Source organism: Sorex fumeus, unplaced genomic scaffold (genome assembly GCF_029834395.1).
Source record: "Sorex fumeus unplaced genomic scaffold, SorFum_2.1 ptg000072l, whole genome shotgun sequence".
Classification (NCBI taxonomy): Eukaryota; Metazoa; Chordata; class Mammalia; order Eulipotyphla; family Soricidae; genus Sorex; species Sorex fumeus.
In genome coordinates, this window is record NW_026606129.1 from 11,304,013 (window position 1) to 11,322,836 (window position 18,824).

Below are 18,824 nucleotides of genomic sequence, written 5' to 3' on the forward strand. Positions count from 1 at the left end.
CCACCATAACACTGTGACTTCTACTGACTTGGCAGCCCCTGTCTTTAGGTGACTCAGGCCCCCCTCCTACCAAGAGCTAAAAGGAAAGCTTTGCCAACGAAGAGAGGGTGAGGAGAGGTGGCGGGAGGGAAACGTTTCACCAGGAATAATGTTGAGATCGGGGCCGGAGTGATAGTACAATGGGTTGGCACATGCCCGACTCAGGTGCGATCCCTGGCGCCCCATAGGGCCCCCTCAACCCCAGGGTGATGCCAGAGCAGAACCAGAGCCAGGAACAAGGCCCGGGAGTGGCCCCCAACCCAAATAGCAGTGATGGTGAATGCACTTCCGGGGTCCAGCACAACCGTGGGTCTGCCTAGCCTCCGAGGCCCACGGGGAAGTAGGGTAAAGCCGGGGTTCAGGGCAGCAGCTGAGGACCCCCAGTGTGAGCAACCTTGGGGCCGGTTCCGGGGAGCGTGGGAGCCGGGGTCACAGAAACAGCCCTTTGGCTGGCAAGAACGGAGGGGCAAAGGGTCCTGACTCGGGGCCCAGCAGGGCCCAGGGGTCGGGCAGGGCAACGGCTCGTCCATCTCTTGCTGGGGTCTGTCCAGGCGGCGCCCATGAGGACAGTCACAAGTCCCGCCCACTCGTCCTGACACACGTGCGACCTGGCGGCCCCGCGGACAGGTGAGTCCCGAGAATCCCCCCCTGCGGTAGCTTTTATGGGGCACACACACATTCTCCAGAGGAGGCTCAGTTGGGGACCCCTTGCTCAGAGCCAGGTGGCGGCGGCAGGACTGAGCCCCAAGGACAGAGACCCCCTTTCCTCCCACCGACCCCCGCAATGCTCTGTCCTGGTGAGACACCGTCTCTGTCGTCCCCGGCCTCAGTTTCTCTGTCTGTGCAATGGGTCCAGCTCCGCGGCCCCTGGGGTCCCAGTGAGCGGTCGGGCGCCTGGGGCAGCTCTGCCAGGGCCTCATGCCTCAGCTGGCTCCAGCACCATGTCCCTCGGCCCTGTCCCTCTGGGACCCCACGCCCAGCGCCAGGAGGAATGCGTCCAGGTCCCAGGCCCCGACGCCCCCGAGGGAGATGCCTGGCCATTTTAAGACAAGTCTGGCGTGGCCTCGTCAGAAATCTAAATCTGTCCTGGAGCAAGGCCCGTCCCGAGTTCCGAGTTATTCTTAAACTTCCCAGAATAGCCCAGGGCCACCTGTCAGAGCTGACCTCCCAGGGGGAGGGGCGGTGGCTGGCCCCGACCTACGAGACCCCCGGCTTGGACCCCTCAGACCCCGTCTCACAGTGACCTCTGGACTCAGGGCCCGGAGATGGCTGGCTGGGCCCTCGGGTCCCCGGGTTCTCCGACGCGTTCCACCCACCAGAGCCCTTTGTGGCCCCTACGGGGCCCCCTGTACACTTCCCCATCCTGTGGCCGCCCCCTGCCCCTCCAGCACCCCTCGACCGTGCGGCTGACCGGGCCTTCTCCCCAGGGAGGGCTCCCTGAAGGCGGGTGACCGGCTGCTGAGCGTGGACGGGATCCCACTGCACGCGGCCAGCCACACGGCGGCACTTGCCACGCTGCGCCAATGCAGCCACGAGGCGCTCTTCCAGGTGGAGTACGACGTGGCTGTGCCCGGTGAGCGGGGCACCCGCGGTGGCCTCGGGGGCAGCGGGTCCAGGCCCCCAGCCCCACCCCCAGCCGAGGCGCCGTGACCAGGGGCTCAGCCCTCCGCCTCTCGCCGGCACTAAACACCCCGGAAGGTTTGATGTGGGTGTCGGGCGGCAGGAAGGAGAGCTGGCCTGGCTCGCTGACCATCGGTGTGGGGAGACGCAGAGGGGGCTGGGTTTCGCTCCTGAGCCCCAGGGAGTGCCAGGGAATTGCAGTGTTTTTTTGAGGGGGGGTCACACCCAGAGATGCTCAGGGGTTACTGCTGGCTCTGCCCTCAGGAATCACTCCTGGTGGTGCTCGGGGACCATATGGGATGCTGGGGATTGAACCCGGGTCGGCTGCGTGCAAGGCAAACGCCCTCCCTGCTGTGCTGTTGCTGCAGCCCCAGGAAATGCATTTTTCTGAATAGGGGAAGGTGTTCCAATGAGCCACAGGCCTTGGTGCCCATAACAGGTGGACAGAGGCGGTGACCGCGTTGGCACTGCCCAGCCCTCAGGCCTGAGGTCCGGCCTCTCCATGGCTCAGTGCCCGTGTGAGCTTGGAGGGGCTGTGACCGTCCACCTGCCTCGGGGCCTGGGCGTCCCTCGAGGGCCAGCAGAGGGCAGAGAGGGGCTGGGGGGAAGGAATCCACCATGTCCGCCCCGTCCCTCCTTCCCCGAGCCAGACCCGGCGGCCAGCACATCGGGGCCCTTGGTGGTGGAGATCACGAAGACGCCAGGGTCCACGCTGGGCATCTCGCTCACCACGGGCTCCCACCGGAACAAGCCGGTCATCACCATCGACCGCATCAGGCCGGCCAGCGTGGTGGACAGGTGAGGCTAGCCGGGCGTGGGGGCGAGAGTGCACGGGGCGGGCAGGGGTTTGGGGGAGTGTGCACGGGGCCGTCCTGCCCACCCCTCTTTCCCTCCCGGCCTGGCCAGGAGTGGGGCCCTTCACGCCGGCGACCACATCCTGTCCATCGACGGCACCAGCACGGAGCACTGCTCCATGCTCGAAGCCACCCAGCTCCTGGCTAGCGTCTCTGAGAAAGTACGGCTGGAGATCCTACCGGCGCCCCAGTCACGGCGGCCGCTGAAGCCCCCGGAGGCAGGTACGTTGGCGTGTCTCAGGGTCCAGCCCTGAGGGCTGGTCATGGCGGAAGGACACCCAGCCTCGCCTGGAAACCGCAGCCTGTGGGGCTTACTGGAACATATGTCCCCTTCCGCGGGGCGGGGAAGACCAGAGTCCAGGGCAGCAGGAGAGGGATAAGGCTGTGTGTGTGCGTGTGTGTGTGTGTGTGTGTGTGTGCGCGTGTGTGTGTGTGTGTGTGTGTGTGTGTGTGTGCGCGCGCGTGTGTGTGTGTGTGTGTGTGTGTGTGTGGTGGGAGGGGGGGCGGTTTGGGTTGGCAGTCTGCGGGTTTCCATGGTGCGAAGCAAGTTGTGTCACTGGTTGTATCAACAGAGGTAAGGGGCTAGAAGGATTGGAGGGTCTAGTCTTCTGGGCTCTGTGCTACTCAGAGCTTGAATCCTGGGATCAGTGCCGGGCCCTCAGTGGGTCCCAAGGAGTAGCCAGAGAAGTAGGGAGGTCCTGGGTCCCCCCCCCCCCACCGACCCTTCTGATCAGGAGCCGGAAGCTGGGTGCCAGGCGGTAGCAAGGATAGCAGAAGCCGCTATTCTGGACACGACTGGGCCCGGGGATGAGGTCGAGGGTGCCCACGGGGAGGCAGGAAGGCCCCTGGACCCCCAACCTTGGGCTCCAGGTGTGAGCCCAGCTTCCCCCGAAGTGAGCTTCCTCCCTGCCAGGGCCTCATCTGAAAGGGGCCGTGAGACCCCGCCATGTGCAGGGGCGTGCCGGGAGGCCAGACCTGCACAGACCAACCCCCTCCCTGCGTCAGACATGGGAGCAGCCCGCCCGGGCCCCTGGGGCCTCAAGGAGGCGGCCACGAGACTCCTCCTCTGCCCCCGTGAGCAGCCCATGGTGGGGGCGTCCTGGGCCGGGCGTGGAGGCGGGTTTGCTCTCGGGAGGCCGAACGCCCTCCCGGCCGCCCTCGCTCTGCGCCAGGCTCGAAACCCCTCCCCGGCCGGTCAGCCGGGAGACTCGACTTGCCCCCGTCCCCCACGAGACAGTGACAGGGCAGCCCAGGCTTGGGGGGTGGGGAGGTGGGACCAGGGTCCTCAGCACCACCAGAGCCCCTCCATGGGGGGCAGAGCTGAGACAGGGCCCGGGGAGACTGGGGACTGGGGGGTGCCCCTTGGCGGCTGGTGAGGAGAGCGGACGGGGTAGCAGGCAGGGGGGGGAGGGTCTCGCTCCACTGGGGGAACACATGTAGAGTGAAGACACCCCCCCAGAGGAGCGTGGGCACGGGGGTGCCCGGTCTGTGCTGGGGGTCCCGCGGAGGCTGCCCCGGGGTCCCTGCTCTCTCTTCTTCTCCCCCACACAGGGAAGGTGCAGCCGGCAGAGCACACGCACCGCTGGGGCGCCTGCGTGCCCTCCTCCCACAGCCCCCGGCCCGGTGCCTGCAGGACCCCCAGCTGGGCCACACCCCCTGGCCAGGACCCCAGCCGATGTAATGTGCCCCTCTCCCCGTCCTCGTCCCCTGGCCAGACCCCTTCCCTGTCTCCTCGGGATGGGCCCGCGCTCTCCGTGGGGGAGAAGGCGACGATCAGGCTGGCAGTCCCGGCGGCCTTCCCTGGGGAGGCGTCCCGGTGTCCTGGCGGGGTTGGGGGGGGGCTGCACAGGGGGGCGTCACACGGCTGTTTTCTCGTCTCCCCAGCCTTGTCCTCGACGCCCTTTTCCTCGCCCACCGTGAACCACGCCTTCCCCAGTGCCAACCCCGGCACCCTCCCTCGTGGCTCTCAGCCCGTGAGCCCCCGGACCTCCGTGGGGCGCAGGAAGCCACGCCGAAGGGAGCACCGGAGTTCCCGTGAGCCACGGCCCCCGCCACGGCTGGGTGGGGGGCCGGCACGGAGCAGTCCTAGGGGCCCTGTGGGTCTGGGCAGGGTGGGCCCAGGCGGTGCCGGGATCACCGATGCCTTTTCTGAGCCATGACGGGCAGGCCCTCGGCGACTGGTGCCGTCTCGGTTTCCTAGCGCAGAATCCTGATTCACGCAGGGAGGGAGTCAGAGTCACACCCTCGCTGGCATGGGGTCATTTCCCCGTGAGTAAGACACAGTGTCCGGGGCCAGGGAGACAGCACTTGCAGGGACTGGCTCTGGTGTCATCCCTGGCACCCCAGATGGTTCCCCGAGCCCTGCTGGGAGTGATCCCTGAGCACCAAGCCAGGGGGGTAACCCCTGAGCACCGCTGGGTGTGGTCCCAAGCAGAACCAATTAAACAAAGATTCTTACATCAACATCCAAGAACCAGTATGGTGCTCAGGTTGTAATACGCAGTATCAAATAGAACACGATCAAGTGGCATCAACAAGAGTAGAATAAAAATACATTTTATTTAATGAATGATAGTATCTAGTGAATGAGACCGGTTGTAGTTACTGATAGTATTTTAATCGCTCCAGGCTGGAGCGATAGCACAGCAGTAGGGCGTTTGCCTTGTGTGCAGCTGGTCGGGCCAAGCCGGGTTCAATTCCTCTGCCCCTCTCGGAGAGCCTGGCAAACTACCAAGATTATCTTGCCCGCACGGCAAAGCCTGGCAAGCTACCTGTCAAGTATTCGATATGCCAAACACAGTAACAACAAGTCTCGCGATGGAGACGTTACTGGGCCCACTCGAGCAAATTGATGAACAACGGGAGGACAGTGACAGTGACAGTATTTTAATAATAATGCAAATCGATTTTCTATAGGGGATATGAAGCAACATACATCCTTTTCTAGGGGACAGGAGTAGAGGCAAACTTTTTTTTTTATTTAAAAATTCTTTTCAGTCACCATAATTTACAGTCACTAAGTCATTCATGATTAAGCTCCAGGCAGATGGTGCCCCAACACCTTCACCGGCACCCACCACCCTCCACCAGTGTCCCCCGTTTCCCTCCCCCACTGCCTGCCTCTGTGGCAGGCACGTTCCCCTCCCCCATAATCCTAGTGTTCCCTTCCCTCACTTATCCCCCTCACTCTCGTCCCAGTGCCAAGCTTCCTCCCGAGACCAGTTCTCCTGCTCTTCCTTCCTATGGCCACTGGGCATTTGACGTTCCCCTCTGAGGTTCCCTTCCATCCCACAAGTGAGATCATTCTGTGATGATCCGAAAAATAACAGCTGGATCAGGATCCCGCTAGGTCTAGGAAAGATTAATCTGGCCTGAGCACTGTAGTCTGAGATCTATAGTGAGATGTCCCCAGGAGAGCCACCCTACAAGTTTAATGTATCTCTTACTGTGTCCATACAGAAGAACTCATATTGGGTCTGGAGGGATAGCGGGTAAGGCGTTTGCCTTGCAAGCAGTCAACATGACCAACCCGAGTTCGATTCCTCCGCCCCTGTCAGAGAGCCCAGCAAGCTACCGAGAGTATCTCGCCCGCACGGCAAAGCCTGGCAAGCTACCCATGACGTATTCGATATGCCAAACACAGTAACAACAAAGTCTCACAATGGAGACATTACTGGGCCCACTCGAGCAAATCGATGAACAATGGGAGGACAGTGACAGTGAGATCATTCTGAGCCTGTTTCTCTTCCCCCTGGCTGATTTCGCTCCACGTGATTCTCTTCAGATCCATTCACACTGCAGTGAATTGCGGGACTTTATCTTTTCTTGCGGCCAAGTAGTATTCCGTTGTGTATCGTAGTTTTTTTTTTTTTCTTTTGGTTCTTTGGGCCACACCCAGGGCTCCTGGCTCTGCACTCAGGAGTCACTCCTGGTGATGCTCAGGGGCCATATGGGAAGCCAGGGATTGAACCCGGGTCAGTTGTGTGTTAGACAAGTGACCTCGCCGCTGTACCATCTCTTCGGCCTCTGTTCCATAGTCTCTTTGTCTACTCTCTGTTCTTGGCTACTCTCTCGGATTTGGTTCCAGATTCTGGCTATTGTGGAAAGTGCTGCAATGAACACAGAAGTGCAGAGAGCTTTTCCAGTTTGTGCTTGTGGACTCTTGGGGTATATGCCGAGGTGTGGAACTGCTGGGTCATACAGAAGCTCAGTTGTTAGTTTTTTGAGTAATGACCATAATGACTTCCCAAAAGGCTGGACTGGCCGACATTGCCATCCAGGAGAGGAGGGTCCTTCCTTCCTCACCTCCATGCCAGCAATGGTTGGTGCTGTTCTCATTGGCGTGTGCCAGTCTCTGTGGTGTGAGATGATATCTCATTGCTGTTCTGATTTGCATCTCCCTGATGATTAGTAATATAGAGCATTTTTGTGCCTTTGTATTTCTTCTTTGAGAATTTTTCTGTTCATTTCCTCTCCCCATTTTCTGATAGGATGGGATTTTATTTTCCTGTAGAGTGCCACCAGTGAAAAGCAACATATATCTCATAACACACTAAATAATTAAAGACAGAGTCTCCATAGGACCAGCAGGCCCAGTTTTAGGTAGAAACACAAGAGATGAAACCCTGTATCCTGTCCCCCACAAAACATGGTTGCGAAAATCCCAGCATCTTTGCATCATGTTGGACAGCCGGGAGCAACCCGCGGCCTTCCCTGATGAAGGCTAAACAATATGGGGCTGGAGCGATAGCACAGCGGGGAGGGCGTTTGCCTTGCAAGCGGCCGACCTGGATTCGATTCCCAGCATCCCATATGGTCCCCCAAGCACCAGGAGTAATTTCTGAGTGCAGAGCCTGGGGTAACCCCTGTTCATCACCGGGTGTGACCGAAAAAGAAAAAGAAAAGATAGAAAGAAAGAAAGAAAGAAAGAAAGCTAAACAGGATGTAGGAAACACTCCAGCTAGTGACGCCGTGTGGAAGGCCCTGTGTTCGGGAGGGTGTCTGGAGCGGATCTGAGGGGATCTGAGGGGATCCAGGCAGACCCACTCCTCCCGTATCACCCTGTTACATTGCCCAGAAGCCCCCACATCCGCCGAGAAGGAATAGTCCCAGACAATGCCGAGAGCTGGCACCAAGGACAGGAGGGAGGCAGCAGCTGATAGGAACCGGCTGGTCCACCGTGGCTGTTGATGGTGGCCGTCTGACTTGGTGAATAGAGCACCGTGGGCCTGGCTCGCTCGGAGCCGGGAGTCCTGTGAGTGACCATAGCTGAGAAGGGCATGTCACTAACCCTAGTGGCTTCACACGATGCTTAGAGAGAGTTGCACAAGGTGCAATAAGTAATGCTGGGAGCCAAAGCAACAGTACAGTGGGGAGGGCGTTTGCCTTGCACATGGCTGTTCTGGGTTCGATCCCCGACACCCCATAGGTTCCCTGAGAAATGCTAGGAGCAATTCCTGAGTGCAGAGCCAGGAGTTAGCCCCGGGCCTCGCCGGGTGGGACCCAAAACACAGAGAGCTCTCTGGTCTCAGTGTCACAGCCCCGGGAACGGTGTCTCCCGGCTGGACCCCCAATCCCGTGGAGCCTATGCGAGTCCCGTCCCGGGGTCTTCCTGACCACCCTGGCGTGACTCGGACGAGCAGGTGTGCCCGGGTGCTCGTCTGAGTGTGGTGCCTGCCTTCCAACAGTGTCACTCGCCTCCAGCACGGTGGGGCCAGCTGGGCAGGTCGTGCACACGGAGACCACGGAGGTTGTGCTCTGCGGGGACCCCCTCAGCGGCTTCGGCCTCCAGCTGCAGGGCGGCGTGTTCGCCACCGAGACGCTCTCGTCTCCGCCCCTGGTGCGCTTCATCGAGCCCGACAGCCCGGCCGAGAGGTGAGCTGAGCCCCGTGCCCGGCCCCGCCCCCGTCCCCAGGGGCAGTGGGGAAACTGAGTCACCGCCAACTTCCCACCGGTTCTCGAGACCATCACCGCTCAGAGATGCTCCCATGGGTTGGAAACCGCCCTAGAAACTCTGCGAGACAGCCGGGCCTCCTCCATCAGAGAGGCACCGAGGCCCAGGCTAGCCCAGAGGAGCCGGGTGAGGGCCGTGTCCCGGGTCTCCTCTCTGCCCCGCAGGTGTGGGCTGCTGCAGGTGGGAGACCGCGTGCTGTCCATCAATGGCGTGGCCACAGAGGACGGCACCATGGAGGAGGCCAACCAGCTACTGCGGGACGCGGCGCTGGCCCACAAGGTCGTGCTCGAGGTCGAGTTCGACGTGGCTGGTGAGGTGCCCGGCTTTCCCCTTGGCTCGGGGTCCGGTGCCTCTTGGTCCTGTCCTGAGCCTGGGGGGCTGCCGGCTGGTGGGACCCCCTCGTGGGCAGGGAGGGCAGTGTTCCCTCGGCGGATGCGGACAGGTTGGGGGAAGGTCCTGCTTCGGAGGTCGGGGGCTGGATGCAGTGACCAGAATCCAGAGAAAGGGCTGTCGCATTGGGACTGGTTAGAGGAGAACACCGTCCCCCCCTTGGGGGGCGCGGTGGGGAGAGGGACCCCGCGGGCAGCTGTCCTCCCGGCTGCTCTCGCCAGGAACTGCTTTCCTTCATTTGTTCTGGGGCCACCCCTGGCGGTGCTCGAGGCTTACCCCTGCTCTGTGCTCAGGGATCCCTCCTGGCGGGGTTCAGGGCATCATCTGGGGTGCCGGGGACCGAACCTGGGTCAGTGGCGTGCTAGGCAAGCACCCTCCCCGCTGTGCTGTCGCTCACGCCCCTAGGTGGGCGGATCTGTCAGCTCACCGTTCCTCAGTTTCCCCTCATGTCAGGCAGAAGAAGCAGACGGGCTCGGGATGAGGAGGTGGCGGGTGCGGCTTGCGGGGGGCGGGCGGGGGGGATTGCCGGGGTCTCACTGCTCCTGGGTTTGTGGCAGAGTCCGTCATCCCCAGCAGTGGCACGTTCCACGTGAAGCTGCCGAAGAGGCGTGGCGTGGAGCTCGGCATCACCATCAGCTGTGAGTGCCACCAGCATGTCTTGGGCCCAGCCGAATCCTCCAGGAGCCCGTTTCCCGCACGCGGGCGGGGGAGGAGGCCTTCCTGAGCCTTCTGGAGTCTCTAGTCCCTGGACAGGGGCTGCAGCCACAGAGCTTGGCGTCACCCGCAGCTCCCCCCGTGGCCAAAGGGTAGCACCCAAGGGTGGCATTATCAGCACATGGTGGCCCCCCTGCAGCTGGGCCCCCAACACCACCCCCTGTGCCCGGTGCTGGGGTGCAGATGCCAGCTGAGACCGTCCTGCGGGGGCTCCTGGTTTGCTCGGGGCTCGGCTGTCGGTGAGGAAAGGGCTGGAGTGGCCGGCACCAGGCTGGCACCAAGAGCCCCCAAGGGCTTGTCCCCACGAGGTCTGTGGCCTCATCCCCACTTTGCAGAGGGGATGCAGGCCCAGAGTGGCGATGGCCAGCTGCTGGCCACTGGCTGGTGTGCGGGCCGTGTCCCTCTCTGCCGCCCAATGCTGCCAGTTCACAGACGCTCCCTTTCCAGCTGCCAGCAGGAAGCGGGGCGACCCTCTCATCATCTCGGACATCAAGAAGGGCAGCGTGGCCCACAGGTAGGGGCACGGCCGGGGCGGGGCAGGGGAACAGGCCCACCCGGTCAGGCACCGACCTCTCCCCCGCCCCTGCGGGTACAGGACCGGCACGCTGGAGCCGGGAGACAAGCTGCTGGCCATCGACAACATCCGGCTGGACAATTGTCCCATGGAGGACGCCGTGCAGATCCTGAGGCAGTGTGAGGACCTGGTGAAGCTGAAGATCCGGAAGGACGAGGACAACTCTGGTGCGCCCTGACCCCATGTCTCGAGGTTACCCCCACCCCAGCATGGCATGGAGACACCCCTACCCCCCGGCTGAGCGAACAGAGGCGTGGAAGGGCGCCTGGGACACTGACCCAGGAGGGCTTCGGCACGTGGCACCATGGCCCTGGGCCCTCTCAGGAAAGGCTGGCAGAAGGGACATCTGCGGGCAGCCAGGCGCAGAGGAGGGAGTGGGCAGCGGATGAGGCAGAGATTCCCTCCCCTGCGGGCCGGCAGCCCTGCAGAACAGTGCCTCTGAGGGCAGACGGGGCCAGTGTGAGCGAGAGAAAGAGGGAGAGAGCAGGAGCGAGGCAGGGAGGCGTTGGGAAGGGCGAGGACTACGGTTAAGGGAACGTGACTCCCTTATCATGGGGGCTCTGGCTGGTGCCTGCCCGGGAGGGAAGGACACTGTGGACAGATTTCTTTATTTTTTTTTTTTTACTTTCCTCGAAAGAACTAGAAATCTCGTTTCTTCTCATCAGTTTTCATCATCACCGTCAAAACTTCCTTGTGTCAAGTGCACAATCTGGATTTTCCCGAACACGTTTCCTGCCTCCTTTCCTTCCTCCCCTCCTTGGGGGTGTTTGGATGCGGGAAATTCATTTCTAGGTGGCCGTGGGGTCCCGGGGGTGTGCCCTCTGACGGTGTGAGAGAGGGGGCCTCCCGGGATGAGCGGTGGCAACTCCCCGGCCCCGTGGGGCACCCCTCTTGCAGACGAGCAGGAGACCACCGGGGCCGTCAGCTACACGGTGGAGCTGAAGCGCTACGGGGGCCCGCTGGGCATCACCATCTCGGGCACCGAGGAGCCGTTTGACCCCATCGTCATCTCGGGCCTCACCAAACGCGGGCTGGCCGAGAGGTGAGCTGGACTTCCGGGGCGTGGCCAGCCTCCCTGGACCCCGCCTCTGTCCCAGCACCAGTGCTCTGGGTGACCTCGGGTGGGCCTGGCCCAGTCCTGGCCTCGGTCCTGCAGGCCCTCACAGCCCCCCTACCCTGGACACACCCCTACTTCTGCACAGTGCCAGCTGTTGGGCACGAGCATCCTCTGCCTGCAGCTGGGTGTGTGATCCTTGACCGGCCCCATGGCCCCCCGCTGTCCCCAGGAACTGGGTGGCTCTCCACCTGCTATCATAGCTGCGGAGGGGGGACTGTGGGAAGGGCCGTTCTTGGGGGCGCAGGACTGGTGGGGACCAGAACCCGGGCTGAACCGGGTCTCAGGGCGGGGCCCAAGAAAGCAGCCCCAGTGTGCATGCAATGTGCTGGGGGAGACTGGCCAGGCCTGAGCGGCGGTCCGAACCCCCAGGAGAGGGCACGGCACAGGAAGGGCAGCTTCTCTGCAGCCAAGCCCGGCTGGACCAACCCACAGCGATGTGGGTGCCTCGGTCCTGGAGCGCCCCCTGCTGGACGCCCAGCAGACTGCAGCGGCCCATGTGATGCTTCTGACGGTTGGTGCCTCCCCCACCCCTCACGGGTGTCTGGAGGCTGGGAGGGGCAGCGGACAGTCCCTCCTGCCCTCGCCGTGTCGCTAGCTTGGTGCTACCCAAGGGTGATACAGTGCTAACCGCAAATTGAAAACCTCCCCAGCAGCCCTTTAGAGATGGAACAAGCCCCTAACAGACTCTTTTTATTTAAAAAAATTTTTTTTAGATTTACGAATTTTTGTGCTTGGGTTTCAATCGTACAATGATCCAACACCCATCCCTCCACCAGTGCCCATTTTCCACCACCACGGATCCCAGTATCCCTCCCAACCCCCATCCCCCCCACCCCACCCTGCCTCTGTGGCAGGGCATTCCCTTTTGTTCTCTCTCTCTCTCTTTTTGGGTGCTGTGGTTTGCAAAAGAGGCATTGAGTGGCAATCATGTTCGGTGTATAGTCTACTTTCAGCATGCTTCTCCCGTGAGATGGAACAAGCCCCTAACAGACTCTTAAATATGTTTCTTTCGGTCGCTCTGGAAGTTTGCATGTGACCCCGTTGGCCCCAGTAGGCAGGGTCCGTGTTTTACCAGCACAGCGTGGTCCGAGCCAGACACTGTTGGGGGGGCCGGGGTTCCACGTAGCTGGTGTCCTCTGCCTCCCTCCCCGAATCTGCCGTACCCAGACCTGCACTCGGCCCCTGAGTGCCCCCCGGGGCTACACCGACATTTGGGGTCCGAGTTTGCCCGCCCATTGCCCGAGCACCCCCCTCCCCACTCTGAGCCCTGCCCCGACCCCGCCCCACACTCGGACCCCGGGAATCTAAGTTTCCCTCAAAGCTCCTCAGGTGATGGCCCCCCAGAGCAATGCCTCTGCTGGCCTTGTCAGCCCTCTCCTCTCTGTGAGGTCTCGGGGACCCCTGTGACTTGTTCATTCCCTAGCTGGGGTAACTGAGGCACGGAGAAAAAGGGAAGGCTGCCCATCGGTTTCTGCGTGCTGGTAAGCTTGGGTTATAGTTTGATAAGTGTCATCATCCCTTTCTACAGATAAAGGAATTGAAAACTCCAGAAATGGGGCTGGAGCGATAGTACAGCGGGTAGGGCGTTTGACTTGCATGCGACTGACCCGGGTTCGATTCCCAGCATCCCATAGGGTCCCCTGAGCACCTTCAGGATGAATTCCTGAGTGCAGAGCCAGGAGTAACCCCTGAGCACTGCAGGTGTGACCCAAAAAGAAAGAAAGAAAAAAGAAAACTCCATACAGTCAGGAAACCAGTCCAAGATCCCACAGCCAGTATGTGGAATTTAAACTCTGCTTAAGACTCATGCTGGATACTGGTTTCATAATCTTCTCCTTGATTTTAGACTTTGTATATTTCTTTGGGTTTTTTTTTTTTTGCTTTTTTTGGGGGGTCACACCTGGCGATGCACAGGGGTTACTCCTGGCCCATGCACTCAGGAATCACTCCTGGCAGTGCTCGGGGGACCCTATGGGATGCTGGGGATTGAACTCGGGTCGGCCGCATGCAAGGTAAACACCCTACCTGCTGTGCTATCGCTCCAGCCCCAAGACTTTGTATCTTTCTTGATCCAACCCCAGACTCTTCTTTTGCAGCTGGGCTAACTGAGTTGGCCAGGCTCGTATTCGGGGTCTCTGAGTGTCTAACTCTCATACCACTTCCCCAGGACGGGCGCTATCCACATCGGGGACCGCATCCTGGCCATCAACAGCGTTAGCCTCAAGGGCCGGCCCCTGAGTGAGGCCATCCACCTCCTGCAGGTGGCTGGAGAGACCGTCACGCTGAAGATCAAGAAGCAGCTAGACCGTGAGCGTCCCAATGCCCTGGACACACCCCCCGCCCCCACCGTTAGGAATGGACGTTACTCTCGGTTGGGTGTTCAGTGCCCTGATTCCTCCCCACCCTCTGCAGAGGAGGCGTGAGCCGACAGTGCTCAGAGGGAGGTGGAGTCCAGCCACACTCATTCCTTCTCGCCACTGGTGCCCAAGGCCTGGGCGGTCCCTGGTGGGCCTGGGTCACTTGGCTTGGTGGTTTCGGCTCTTGCCACCCAGGCCTGTCAGTGGAGGGGCACTGGCTGGGTGGAGGGGTGCAGTGCCGGTGGTGAAACTGGGTGCATGCATGGGGGGTGTCCGCTCCAGCCTGGAGCCACCCCCACCCCTGTCTCCTGCCCCTGGAAGTCCCAAATGTTGGGTCGTCTGGCTGTCAGTTGCAGATTCCTGCCTCCCCCAGACCTGTCCCCCGTGCCGGGGGAGAGGCCAGCAGGAGCGGTGGGCACTGGGGCTGACCTGCCACTCAGCCTTTCCGGGCCTCCGTGGTCCCGTCTGTGAAATGGGTTCTGGCCTTCCAGCCGCCCATGAGCCCAGAGGCAGCCTCGGGGAGTGGCCACGTCCAAGGGGGGCGGCCAGTGGCACTGAGACCCCCTTTCCCTTCCAGGCCCCCTCCCGCCCCTCAAGTCCTGCACCCTCAGCGAGGCCAGCGACGTGGATGAGGACCCGCCCGAGGCCCTCAGGGGGGGCCCGCTGGCCGCCCGCTTCTCGCCCGCCGTGCCCAGCGTGGACAGCGCGGTGGAGTCGTGGGACAGCTCAGCCACGGAGGGCGGCTTTGGGGGTTCAGGTAGCCACCCCGGGGCCCTCCTTGACCAGCACGTCCGTCCCTCCTCCGGCAGCTTCCTTCTGGGGGGCTCCAGCCCGGGGGGCCGCCCTGCTTGGGCCGTCCAGGCTACTCCTGGGGCCCCGGCTGCTCGGTACAGGATATGACCCTGGCTCTCCCCATCCCTTCCTCTCGTTGTGCTGACCGGGGCCCCCACACACTCCTCCCCCCACCCCTCGTGCTGCCTGGGTCACTCACTCTAGGCACCCAGGTCGGTGCCGGGAATCGAACTTTGGGCCTCGTGCCTGCTCGGCAAGTGTTATCCCACAGGAACGCGCATGGCTGGCCAGCTCATGCGGGCTTCAGACGTGAGGACCCGCTGCCCAGCACTTAGCTCGGAGGCTGTCAGCACTCAGAGCTCCCAATGAAGATGTCCAGGCCCCACCCCCACTGTCCACGACCTCCCATTGACCTGCCTCCTTGGTCCTGTTGAGACCACGGGTGGCCGGAGGGAGCAGGGGCCGCAGCTGTGTCCAGTTTGCTGCCTCTGAACCCTGAGGTCAGAGCCAGGCAGTGATGGAGCCAGGCCTCGGGGTGGCCTTGTGTTGACCAGCCCTGGGCCTCTGCCCCCACCTCCCCCTCTCCAGCACTTGGTCAGCACTGGCCAGCAGGGGGCGCTCTCCAGGCCAGAGGATGGGCGGGCAGCACCTTCCCTCTGAGGCCCAGGGTGGGGGGCGGGTCTCAGGCAAGCACAATTCTCTGGAACCCGGTGCCAGGGGAGGACAGGACATCAGTGGAGGGCCAGGTGTGGGCTCTGGGGCCAGCTCCAGCCAGGACTCAGACTTTGCAGCTGGACACGAGACAGGACGAGGCTGCGCTGTCCCCAGAGGGCAGGTGCCACCCGTCTTTGCCGCCCCCAGGTCCTTGCGTGCCCCAGGCGACTGCCCGCAGCCTCACCCCGCACGAGTGGAGGCCGGCCCGGCCGAGAGCCAGCTATGCCCCAGCCCCTGCTGACGAGGAGGACGAGGAGTGGGGGCCAGCGGCGAGGTCTGTGGGGTGGGGGGTCCTCTCGGGAGAGAGAACTCCAATGGGCCCCCTGGGGAGGACGTGGGGAGGGACAGACCCTCCCCCACTCCCCTCTCCTAGTGGGCCTGGGTCGTGGAGGGCTGGGGTGAGGGTGTGAGTGACCGGGACCCCTGACCCAGCCGGCCCAGCTGCTTCCTGTCTGCCTGCATGTCCTTTACTGCCCAGCCCCGCCCTGGCGTCCTCCCCGCCACCTCCCCACACAGCAGCTGGGTGGCGCCCCCTAGTGGCCAGGAGTCTGCATGCGGCACCCAGAGAGGCCCATAACTCCTTGTGGGGGACAGGCCAGCCCCTTCTGGGCGTTGTCCCCTAGTGCTGTGTCCGAGACGGCTGGACCCAGAGGGCTGAGGAAGGAGGGGACTCAGCAAAGGCCTGTGGCCTCAGTCGCTCCCCTGACACATGGGCAGGGAGGAGGCCGTCGCTGCCTGTCCCGAGGGCCCAGTGGGCCTTGCAGGAAGGTGTTTTGCAGACCCCAGAGAACTGTCTAAGGTCCAGGACCGTGCAGAGGCCCGTGGCTGTGCGGTGGGAGAAAGCCAACCCCCGGCTCCTCCAGCCCAGGACGGAAGTTGGGGTGTCCCCGGCCCGCCAGGCACACACTCCATCTTCTCATCCATCTGTGTCTGCTGCCCGTCCCCCCTCCGTCCCTACCTCATGATGTCGTGTGTCGGGGTGGGGCCGGGGCCGCCCTGTGGGACTGCACCATGGATCTCCTGTCTGTCTGTCTGTCTGTCTGTCCGTCTCTCTTCCCAGGCGTCCTGTGTCACCGCACTCCACCCCGTCTCATCTGCCCCCGTTCTAACTGGCCACACCAGCTGCCCGGTCACCCCCCCATTCCGTGTCACCACTCACTGACCCCAGGGCCCCAGCACTGCCACCAAGGACGCCCGCCCGCTCGCCCACCCGCCCCGCGGCTCCTCAGCGCTGGGCCCCGAACCCTGAAGACTCCGCAGGCCTCCCCTCCCCTCCTGCCCGCCCACCCGCCCACCCCCCGGCAGGAGCTGACGCTCTCTGGTCCCCACGTTACAGCCCCGTGCCCGGCCCGGCCCGCGAGGAGGGCTTCTGGTGTGTGCTCGGGGAGGCCCTGGAGGACCTGGAGTCGTGCGGCCAGTCGGAGCTGCTGAGGGAGCTGGAGGTAGGGCCCGCCAGGCACGCCCCTCGCCCCCGGCCCTGTCCTGGCACAGGTCGGACCCGGTCCTGTCCCCGCAGGCGTCCATCATGACGGGCACCGTGCAGGGCGTGGCCCTGGAGGGGCGGCCTGGCCCCCGGGGCTGGCGAAGGGGCCGCGAGGTCCGAGCTGCACCCGACGAGATGCAGGAGCTGCTGCTGCCGCCACCCCCGCCCCCGCTGGAGATGCACAAGGTGGGTGTCGCCCCGGGCAGGCCGGCGAGGATCATGCTTGTGGGAGCCGCGGGGGGCGTACAGGGGTGGGGGGGCTTCCATAGACCTGGAGCTGCGCAGGCTTTCACTGTGCCCTGGGAAGCAGGAGGAAGTTCCAGAATGTTCTGCCCCACACCTGCGATACAGCAACGGCCTCTGGTTCTGAGGGCCAAGGCTGCTGGGCGGAAAGGCAGGCGCCCGGGTGTGTGCCTGCCTATGAGTGTCCACGTGTGCACCTGCGTGTGCATGTGTGTCATGCGTGCATGTATGTGCATGTGTCCACGCACATGTGTGTGCATGTTGCATGTGCGTGCGTGCACGTGCACGCGTGTACTTGCATGTATCTGTGTGTGCATAGTGCCTACGTGTGCGTGCATGCGTGCATGCACGCGTACATGTTGTATGTGTGTGCGTGTGCTTGTGCATGTGAGTGTGTGTGGATATGTATGCTTGCATGTGTGTGCATGCGTGTGTCCGTGTGTGTGTACATGTATGTGTGCGCACATGTGTGTGCATGCCCGAACATGCCGTGTCTCTCTCCCGCACTCTCCCCAATCCCAGCTGCCACGGCTCCCTCTTTGGAGAAGCAAAACTCAGACAAGACCAAACTCGCCCCAAAGCTGTCAGTAGCCGCTGGTCCCCCCTTGGGAGCCGGTCGTCGAGGGGCCTGCGAGTGGGGGGCCAAGCAGGGGCTGGCGGGAAAGGAGCCCCTTCCCGGGGCTCGCAGCACTGGGCGCTCCGGGTGGCAGAGAGCCCGACCTCCCCACAGGGCTTCATGGAGGGGGTGCTCTGGGGACAAAGGTCAGCGCTCCAGGGCCTCCTCCCTCGGCTCCCAGGTGACCCTCCTTAAGGACCCCGGGCGGAATGACTTTGGGTTCAGCGTCTCAGACGGCCTCCTGGAGAAGGGTGTGTTCGTGCACACGGTGCGGCCTGGTGGCCCAGCCCAGCGCGGGGGGCTGCGCCCCTTTGACAGGCTCCTCCAGGTACGGCTGGGTCAGGGGCCAGAGCACCCACTTGCACCCTGGATGCCCGATTCCTCACCATCTGGGCTGCCCCCAACCCCCTGACCTCGTCCCAGGGCCAGAAACAGCCGGGCCCTGCTGGGGACAAGAGGCTGGGGTGGGGGCGGCCAGAAGCATCAGCCCAGCTCCATTCCCCCCCCCCCCACCGCCGGGAACTGGCTGTATTTGTGGGGGATTTGACTGTTCTCGCACCATGGCCGTTGACGGACGTTTGTCCATTGAAATTCATTCTGCAAGGAAACTTGCCATCCCGAGAGGGGAAAGCTCTTGCTTGGAAATAGGCTTGAAAAATAAGAAACCAGGCAAGTTCCCAGCCCGGGTTTGGGCAAGCGGTGGGCGGGTAGACATGAGGGGAGGCGGCCAGCTGACCCCCGATGGCCCAAGGGTGCCAACACCCCCCCCCCCCCCGTGGCTCTGCCCCTACAGGTCAACCACGTCCGCACGCGGGACTTTGACTGCTGTCTGGCTGTGCCCCTCCTGGCCGAGGCCGGCGATGTCCTAGAGCTGGTCATCAGCCGGAACCCGCTGACCACCAGCGGGCGGCCCCCACGAGCGCCTGGCCCCAGGAGCCCCCGGATGCTGTGAAGCCGACTCGCACTGTGGACACGGGGCTGCACACAGAGCCCAGCTTGGGGGCTGGGGGCAGTCATGGACCCGTGAGCCGGCCCCGGGCCACAGATGGGTGCGCTCCTCTGCTCCTCAGTGCTGCGGGGTCAAGGTACCCAGCAGCAACCCCGTCCCTACTGGGGTGACAGCTTGGCCCTTCCCCACTTGGGCTCCAGGATGCCCCCTGGGGGTCCTGCCCAGGAGAGCTGGGAACGGGAAGGTGGGGGGCAGAGGGGTGTCTTCAGGGCCTCCTTGGGAGGAAGCACGTTCTCCAGCAGCTATTAGGGAGTGAGTGCCTCGTCCCAGGAGGCAAGCAAGTAAGGGCCAGAGCCAGCTGTCCCCAGAGCAGTGAGGTGTGAGGAGTCTGTGTCAGCCACAGACCTCT

General features: G+C 63.0%; 1 protein-coding gene across 3 annotated transcripts in view; it reads left to right on the forward strand.

The window, feature by feature from the left end:
• GRIP2 (glutamate receptor interacting protein 2) overlaps positions 1-18,438 on the forward strand; it is a 71,322-nt gene extending 52,884 nt beyond the window's left edge. For 2 of the 3 annotated variants that reach the window (XM_056129581.1, XM_056129582.1), the window contains exons 6-24: positions 591-666; positions 1,467-1,612; positions 2,310-2,457; positions 2,566-2,735; positions 4,065-4,190; positions 4,398-4,547; positions 8,201-8,387; positions 8,631-8,776; positions 9,414-9,494; positions 10,018-10,084; positions 10,166-10,311; positions 11,042-11,186; positions 13,429-13,568; positions 14,196-14,375; positions 15,272-15,398; positions 16,461-16,566; positions 16,641-16,793; positions 17,648-17,794; positions 18,260-18,438. In XM_056129581.1, the coding sequence (XP_055985556.1) occupies positions 591-666; positions 1,467-1,612; positions 2,310-2,457; positions 2,566-2,735; positions 4,065-4,190; positions 4,398-4,547; positions 8,201-8,387; positions 8,631-8,776; positions 9,414-9,494; positions 10,018-10,084; positions 10,166-10,311; positions 11,042-11,186; positions 13,429-13,568; positions 14,196-14,375; positions 15,272-15,398; positions 16,461-16,566; positions 16,641-16,793; positions 17,648-17,794; positions 18,260-18,418 (2,600 nt within the window). In that variant the 3' untranslated portion in view covers positions 18,419-18,438. Of the gene's footprint in view, positions 1-590; positions 667-1,466; positions 1,613-2,309; positions 2,458-2,565; positions 2,736-4,064; positions 4,191-4,397; positions 4,548-8,200; positions 8,388-8,630; positions 8,777-9,413; positions 9,495-10,017; positions 10,085-10,165; positions 10,312-11,041; positions 11,187-13,428; positions 13,569-14,195; positions 14,376-15,271; positions 15,399-16,184; positions 16,413-16,460; positions 16,567-16,640; positions 16,794-17,647; positions 17,795-18,259 lie in introns of those variants that run through there. The other variant, XM_056129583.1, reaches the window with a different exon arrangement.
• The last annotated feature ends 386 nt before the right edge of the window (positions 18,439-18,824 follow it).